This window comes from Centruroides sculpturatus, unplaced genomic scaffold (assembly GCF_000671375.1).
Source record: "Centruroides sculpturatus isolate CEXI.00-Female unplaced genomic scaffold, Cexi_2.0 scaffold448, whole genome shotgun sequence".
Lineage (NCBI taxonomy): Eukaryota > Metazoa > Arthropoda > Arachnida > Scorpiones > Buthidae > Centruroides > Centruroides sculpturatus.
In genome coordinates, this window is record NW_019384639.1 from 126,561 (window position 1) to 135,846 (window position 9,286).

Below are 9,286 nucleotides of genomic sequence, written 5' to 3' on the forward strand. Positions count from 1 at the left end.
TTATATTTGAAAAATCTCTCTTAAAAAATTACAGATTAATATGCATGTAGATTTCTCACCCTTTTCGACAAAAATAAAAGAATTAAAAATTACAGTAGAGTAATATCTATAAATTAGAAATACACAAGTCAGTAAAGTTTCTGTTCAGCCATTTCCTAAGGATTTATTCACTTTACAAGCACAAATTTAATCGCTTTCGATGTTCTTGTAAGAAAGGATATCACGTAGCCAAAGCGAAAGTAGCACTACGATTGACATCAGCGCCACCTTGTCTGTGACGTCACTAACCTCGATGTATGGACCGAACGGTTATAATGGAGGAATATAAGCGCTTTCGACACTATATTTTCTAGCCACTGTAGCCGCCAGTATGTTAGAAAGCCATCTACCGGCAATTAATAGTAAAACAGCATAAAAAAATAATAATAATTAAAATTAATTTAAATGAATTATTACATGAAATTTAAAATTAATTAATATAAAATTTTAAAATAATACAATAAAATGAAAACATTTCCTTAAGAATGACGACATTAAACGGAAGCCACCTACTGGCCATACCGGAAAGTTGGAGAATTACCAATTGACGTGTATAGTAAATACCTGCTCAATAATGTTATTAATTGTGTATAAATAAGATTTTTAGGATAGATTATAAATAAAATACGATGTTAATGTTGTTAATTTAAGAAATAACGTAAAGAATTAGGGATAAAATGTCGTGGTTGGGCGATAGTTTCTCTTCTTTTACTGGACATTTAACTAACATCACTAAGGAGATGCTTAACGAAGGAAGGGAGGAAGTTGATGGTGAGTTTATACCATTTTTACCAATAGACTACACTATTTTACATCAAAATTTCCTTTATTTTGCTATAAACAGCTTACAGATTGATATCCAAGTCACATGTTATACACCCACAACAAGTACACATACCAAGGGATTTTATGATAAAATATTGCATTTTCTGGTTAAATTAACTCAAATATACCATATTTAATATGTGCTGGAGTTTCATGACACATTTTTCCCCCATTTTACCTACATTCTTGGTAAATATCTGCGTAATGAATCATAACGCTGATCCGGTTAATTAACTGGTGTGTAACGTGCTGCATATTTTATGGAATTTTATCTTCTCGTAGGGATGTGTATGAAAATGTTGAAATTTTAAGAGATTTATTGAAGTTTCCGCCATGTTTCGCATGGTAGAAAGCTTACTGGACTGATTTTTGTGGTGTTTAAGTTTGGTTTTGCATACGATAAACACCAAGTTATAATTTAGGCAGTTATATCATTGCGTGCAAAATTACCTGTTTGAGTTTTGCATCGATATATATTTTTTCCATATGTTGTTCAAACTTTAGTGTTTATGTAAGTGTAAGTGCATACAAATACAGGGTTGAATGAGGTGATTGTGATCTTTTTTGAGCTGTAAACTGTGCCCATAAGGGTAAAAAGGTGAATAGTCACAGACCGTCGGTTCCTTTGACTTTTGATTTGACTGGTATGTGAGCTTTGGTGAGGTATGGCCCACTTGAAATTAGCTTATTATTACAAAAACTTTAGGTGAATATCTCACTACAGGTCATAATTAGAGATATGGTTCCACTTTTTTGGTCACCTGAGGGGTAGGAATCTGCACACTCCATGCATTATTCAAACTCAAACTCGGTGCATTGTCGATAAAATTGATAACTTGTTCGTTCGAGTCAACAATAGTCTACTGTTTGTGTCAATTGCCGATAAGCTAATAACTGATATGTACAGATATAAGCTTGTGTATTTTACATTTAAACATCCAAATCTTTAGCAATATTCTGAATTTTGAGATGAATTCTTTGTTAAAGTGACTGATAAATTATCTGTTTGCACATAAGTCAGATAAGTGACTGTTTATTATTGAGGGTGGAGGCTGCATTAAATTATTATGCTTTAACAAATCCAGCTGTTTGCTTGATATAATTGCATTTATTATTTAATGGGATGTTTCGATTCTTATTTTTTATTTTATTATGGACGTTATCATTTATTTCTTTGGTTTAATAGTTTATAAATTTGAATATAAGCTAGAGATTATGCTAAATTTTTTATTTTTGTGGTGGGGTACATAGTTTTTCAGTACTTAACTGATAATTTTTTTTTATTAATTGGCTCATTAGTGCGTTAATACAAAACAATTACTTGTGAAATACATTCTAAATAATGTTTGATTTGTTTTTGTTATGGAAAAATTTGAATTTTGTTATATAAATAATACAAAATCACTTGTTGAAGGTATTCAGTGACTTAAAATATGGTAAATCGGTGATGCATTATGTAAAATCACAATAGATTCATGGACTTGAGACATAGCCTAGTTTTGTGTGAACAGAGTTTAGGAAGAAATCAAACTGAATTCAAGAGTAACTTAGTTCATTTTATTCAGTTACTTATGTGTTAGATTGGTCTATGGTAATTAAAATATGAAATGAAGTTGAAATGTGAATTGTTGATGGTTTGGAGAATATATCATGCAAGCACCCTTCTATTGCACCATCTAAATCAGGGGTTGCCAAACTTTTTTAACTGTCGACCCCCAATCACTTTCCAAAGCCTCACATTGACCACCACTGTAAAGTTTTATTACAAGTGAATGTGTATGAGCAAAAAAAACAATGTGGTCTCTGTATAAGCAAAAAAAAAAAAAAAAAGGTGACTCCTTAGCCGCATTGACCCCCCAATGATGTTGCATCGACCCCTGATCTAAATTGACACTGCAATGGTTGCACTTAAGCAGGTTGCCACTACTAATAAGTGCATGTGAACTCGTCATGTGCCATTACCATGTTGTATATAGGTAAACTTTAAATTGCAATATCTCCAAAATTATTCATTGTTTTGAAAAATCCAAAAAAACTGGAGTTTCATTTTTCTATTCTCTTTCCAATGACGCTTAAATTATTTTTCTACATCTGTTTGCTGCAGACTTATGGAGCATTATACAACTATCTGCCAAGTGTGCTTGTAGACATTTGTGTAAGAATTAAATGAAAGTTTTATCTTTATTTGTCATGTAAGTTTTGCTTCAAGAAAAGCAATTCAAATTGAATTTATGCTCGAGAGACAAGTATAACAAAACTATAATTTGGCACATAATGGCACTTTAAACTCTGCTCACACTACAGTCAGACTCGAGTACCCGTGAGATTTTGTACCAAAGAGCAAAACACTAGTATCTTCCAAATGTAATATCTCCCATATAGGGCTTAATGGAGAAGTGGGACAATGTAATTGAGAAAATTGTAGTTAAGGAAAATTCCAGTTGTCTTGCCTGAAGTTTACTTTATTCATTCTATTCACCTTCAATTAGATTATAAAGCAGGCAGTAAAATCTCTGTGCTGTGGGTAAAGCTATGTTTGTGTTGTTGTACAAACTGCTGTGTACAAGCACTAACTGAAACAAAATGTTGCTTGCATTGTACTACATGATACAGTTAGAATGTGATTTGTTGGAAAAGATTCATTTACAATTGCTGATTATAAGGAGAGACTCAATTGGTTGAGCAAGCCAAAATTTGGCAAAAGATATTTTCGACTTTAATTGAGTAGAAATTAACTTCAATAGAATCATTGAAAGCAGGATAGATTAAAGTCAGAGTGATAAAAGAAGATATAGTAACACCAATATTGAGAACACATATATCAGATTGGCTTCTTGACTAATTTATAAAATATTTTAGCTAAAAAGAAATGGTTTTTCATGTATATATATTTATTTATTTGTGGTTATACTTTTACATTATAAAAAACTGTTTTGAAATTATTAGCTCATGCTGTTCGTAATGGAAAAAATAATTTGCTTGTTGCAATTGTAGATTATGCAACCGAACTGAGTGTCGCAAATAAACAAATACAAGATTTAGAAAGTCAATGCAACTTACAAAAGAAAGAAGTAAGTATTTTTTCATTATATTTTACTATATATTTAAGTTTTTTACTTTTATATTCAATGTGTAAACTACTATTTGATCTATATAATACAGTATGTTCTCCTCAAACATCTCCAGTTTTGTGGATTAATTTTAGAAAAAGAAACACGAGTATAGTAATGTAGATAATGGTCATAGAAATTAATTTGAAACAGTTAGTTACTACATTAAATCAGTACATTTCTTTGTATGCTCCTGATGTACAACTGGTTTATACTTGATTTTGGCTGATGTTGAAGCCAGCATGTTAGGATTCATGCAGTTAATGGCAGCTGTGGTTTTTACAGACGGTGTGATCCTTGACGTGCCCACAAAGTTTGAAGGTTTCCTTCATGTATGTGACATTTAAATAGTGGCCAGTTCTCATAGAAAGACTTCCCAAGAGGCAGAAGATTGCCCAAGTGTTGTATTGCTTTATCCCATTAATCAATCCATCCGTACAAATTTAATATTAAAATATTCAAGTACAGTCGACCCCCCCATAACGCGGGTTCATATAATGTGGATTCGTATATTGTGGTGAAAAAATTTTGACCGTATTTGTATAAAGACACTAAAAGAGACTCATAAAATGCGGTAAAACATCATCGCCGACTAGTGTCGCGACAGAATTGGTCCAATCTGAACTACTTACCCGCTACGGAGAGTTTAGGCGGGTAAGTTGAGTTTACTATCGTCTGTACGGTATATAAATTAGGTACTGTAAGTAATACAATACTGTAATTTTATACATTTCTTGTGAAAAAAACATTTCTTATTTAACGGCCATAAAAATTATTTCCATTAATGATGTCTCCAAAGTTCAACGAATTTTTCGCAGAAAAATAACTTATCAGAAAACGCGCCTGCCATTTGGTGCGCTGCTTTGCGACGAAAACAAGCTTAAGCAATGGCATCGTTGAACGGTGTACATCAGTAAGTAATCGTACAATTTTTTATTTATAGCATAGTTTATAAGGATTATTCCCAAAAAATGATATGTGTTTTGGAAATGTTGAGTCAAATTAGTCTAAAATCGATTAATTTTATGGAAGAAAACCTTTCAAAACAGCTGTAGTCCACAAACTGCACATGTGCTGGGTTGTGATTGGCTCATGTATTTAAGGATTCCTACAATGTGAAATTCTTACAAAGTGGAACGTATCTACCACTTTATGGGGGGGTCGACTGTACTATTCAAGATCCAGTTATATAAAAAAATACAAATTCTTCCATGTTTTGAAATCGTGTCATATTCTTTGCAAATTTTTATGAATTTTATTTTAGTTATAATTATTCTTACTGTTAATGTCAGGTGGAGCGCCTTAGAACTTTAAATGGTGAACTGGAGGAGCGATGTCAAGCTGCCGAATTACAGATAAATGCCATTTCTTCTCAGTATCGTAATTTGCTACAGAACAAGGAGGTAAATTATTCTATAATGTTTATAATACAAAATAATTAGTATAAGTAACTTTTGGTAAACAGTTTCTAGATTTTCTAAATATAAAACAAAATGTTGTTATCTTATCAAAGATGATAATGTGTATATCATGCTTAATAATATTAAATCACATTTTAATTTACATCCTGAAACACAATATCAATCACTAAGCATATTAATCAATTAGGTTTTACTTCTAGTCATTTATTTTTTTCTTTTCTCTTTGATGCTATAAGTTTGCTTGCTACTTCTGCATATAGTCCTGATAGTATTCCTTTTATTTTTTATAAGAAATTAGTACTATTGGCTGCCTCCATTTTCCTTCATCTATTTCTCCAGACTATAGACTTAGGCTACATATCTGCCCAATGGACTCACTCAGTCATTTCTGTTGTCCCAAAAGAACTTGACTCTTATTGTCCAATTTCTTTAGCCATGCCATGTTGAAATTATTTGAAATTTGCCTATATATAAAATCATCTACCTCCTGATTACCACTCGATGTTTCATCAACATTCTGGTATAAAACATTGCTCTATAACAAGCAATCCCCTCGAAATTCAGCATATCATTCTATCAGATTTCAAGTTAAAACTTTCTACCTAATCTACTGTTCATAACCTATATAAATAAAACACTTTCTAGTATTTCTTCTTCATTCATAAATGCATATGTCTATGATATTATAGTTGCCAATAGCTGTCATCATTCATTACAAAGCAATATTAATAAACTTAATTTCTTACTTAAGAAGTTAAATTTACAATTAAATTCTAGCAAGACAAAATTCTTGTGTGATACAAGTTTTTGCATAATTTTTAAGAAGGAATTAGACTATGTCACAGTCTACAAGAATTACATTTTACAGCTAGGTGAAAGCAATACACTAAAAATATCATCACTATTTTCCATTTTATTGTTTTTAGGATGAAGTGAACCAACTGAGACAACACAGTCAACAAAATGGTACCGGAGACGCCACGCTGCCACCTCTGCTTAGTCCAGATGAGAAACGAGGCTTTGATGAGGCAGATCTAGTCGACCTCATGTCTTACCAGACGGAGATCAACAGGTTAGCTGCTGAAGTCAGGCGACTTCGTAATGACAGGGACACTTGGAAGCAGTTAGTCGACAGTCAATCTCCCTCTTGCAAACAGGTACTACTACTTAACTCTTTTGTAATTACTTTCCACTTTGTTATTCTTGTATTGTATATATTCATTGTTGCAAAATTCACTCAGTCTCTTGCATACTTCACTCAAAAATCTTGACTCAATTACACTTTAGCACTTTCTATTAATTTGTGTTACAAATGTTAAAAATGTACCACTTAATTGTAATTAACTCTATTTTTTCAATTTGTATCATGCTAGTTTTGCGTGATTTTAATTAATTGAAACTCATTTTTCTTATAATGAAATCGTGCCTTTTCTTTGTTACTTTTTCTTACACACAAGTGGTATAATAAGGCAATAGACTATTGCCTTATTATACCACTTCATTGCATGTATGAAGAAGTAATTTTTAACTCAATTTAATTTAGCATAATTATATTTGGAGTTAACTATTATTGGATGCTATTATTAAAGAAAATGAATAGAAAACTGTATAGATTTTGCATAAATTTTGGTGTTTTAGATGCAAGATTCTAAAAAAAAAAAAATGCATAAATTAATTTTAAAAGTGTATAAATTTTGCACTTTAAGCTGCGTTTTAATATAAGTTTTAGGAATTTTTAGATGGAATTTAAGTGTTTTTAATCAAAATTGTGGATTTTTTTGAACCTCTCTGACAAGTTTTGCAGACAGTTAAGACGATTTTTAGCTTAGTGTTAAATGTAAAAGCAGTAATTTTGAGTTTTTGGATGTTTCCGTTGTTACTACACATGAATAAACAGATGCGCAGGTGTTGTTTTTTTTTGACAGATACATTTATATGTAAGGATGTCACCACGATGTTATGTTTAGTAATTGTTCTGTTTTTTTGTTGCTGTCATTGATTAGGATTATGAGGACAGTGCTGAAAATGGAGACAAATTGGAGAAATCTAAACTGCGTACCCATATTCAGGTATGTAATATTTTTGTTGAGATATGTACTGAGTGATTCATTATCCATTAAGATGATACATTTATAAAGTTTCTAGAATTATGGTGTATCACTGTAATGATAAGACATATGGAAATGCTTACTTAATCACCTTTAAAGTAGAATGCTTTTATACACACATGCTTGCGTTGTTAATCCAGCCATTATCAGAAATACTATTGGAAGGCTTGTTTTGGTATATTCAGGAGTTTGGTTGTCATTCAGGGGCATGGTTCATACATTCTGGCAGTGTGTTACCAGTCATTTCTACATGCAAGTTTTGCATAGGTTGGGAGAAGCAGTTTGGAGGAAATTCTGCAACAAATGACAAGGGTTGTCTCTGCATAACAATAATGCAGTTACCTGTCATGTAGCAATTCCTTACTGACAAAAAACTTCCCATTGTTGCCTGATCACTGTACTCACTTGGTCTTATTCTGACTGACTGTTGGTCATTTCCTATCCTAAAAATGGGTCTTGAGGAGATGTGTTTTGCAACCATGGAGGAAATTGAATTGAATGTAATGGCCAAATATTCCAAAAGAAGCCTTTAGCCAGTGCTTCCTACAACGGCAGGATTGGCGGGACAAGTGGGTATGTGTCAAATAGTACTACTTTGAAGGTGATTAGATAAACATTTCTATCATTACAGTGCTGAACCACAATTCTTGGAATTGTTTGACTGCCAGTGTGTTAATAATGAGCCATTTTGAATGAGAGCATTTTGAATTTCCAATACAAAATTTGCTACAGAAATAGTATAAAACAACATAATATAAAGTAGATTGCAACTATAAATGCTAATACATTCAATTTGAATGGGGCACTCATAAGAATGTACAGTTATTTATTATACAAATAATGTCTGCATTTAAGTCTTCTAAAATGAAGTTTACTTCTATTTATATGCTATGGCAAAACAGGAATTGCAGCAGGAACTTCAGGAAAGAATTGACGAGCATCAAAATCAGTTGACGACTCTGCAGGATCATTACGCTTCACAACTGCATCATCAACAGGAGAAGCATCAACAAGAGATCGAAACACTGAATGACACTCTAAACCTTTATAAAAAGCATTCGGAAAATGCTGAAGGTATTTAAATAATAAGTGTTAAAGTTTGATAGATTATTGCATTTGACTTAGTTCCGTAAGTGCTATTTTAGAAGTGGAGGAGTACGTTGAAGTGAAGAGAGCATACAAAGAAGCACACAGAGAGATAGAACAGTTAAGAACAAAGGAAAAAGAGAGAGAAAGAGAGATACAATTGCTAAATCTCCAACTGGATAAGATTCGAGATGAGAAATTACAGGTATTTCACTCAATTTGAATAATTCAGGTCTTTTATGGTTGACATATACATACTTTGGACAAACAAGTGGCATTTGTCATTTTCATCAATAGAAGGTAAACTTTATTATATTTATTTATTATTTTTTATTTTTTTGTCTTTTGTAGAAGGAAGAAGCATGCAGANGTACAAGATACACTTAACTCTTGGTATTCGCGAGGGTTTAGGTTTTTTAAAAATCTCATGAAAATCAAGTAAGGATGCCTATTGGGAAAATTGAGTTTGGTTTTGCCGAATATTTCAAAGATAAACATTAATTATAAAATAAAACATTGCAAATTTTCTAATATAAAACGTTTAAATTACTTCTAAGAGGCAATGAATAATTTTATTAAAATACTGTAATACATAAGAAAACAAAAATTTCAAATAATGGATTGAAAATTCAGCAGGAAAATATTGAGAAAAAAAAATTTAAGGAGAAAAGTTTACATATTCTGTAGAATAACTTTT

General features: G+C 31.8%; 1 protein-coding gene across 1 annotated transcript; it reads left to right on the forward strand.

Moving 5' to 3' along the window:
- Window positions 1-477: 477 nt before the first annotated feature.
- Window positions 478-8,976, forward strand: LOC111625951 (thyroid receptor-interacting protein 11-like). The gene is made up of 8 exons (XM_023369213.1): window positions 478-810; window positions 3,859-3,935; window positions 5,267-5,377; window positions 6,322-6,552; window positions 7,399-7,464; window positions 8,406-8,577; window positions 8,649-8,794; window positions 8,941-8,976. Exons 1-8 carry the CDS (start codon window positions 717-719, stop codon window positions 8,974-8,976), a joined length of 933 nt encoding a protein of 310 aa, XP_023224981.1. The 5' UTR covers window positions 478-716.
- The last annotated feature ends 310 nt before the right edge of the window (window positions 8,977-9,286 follow it).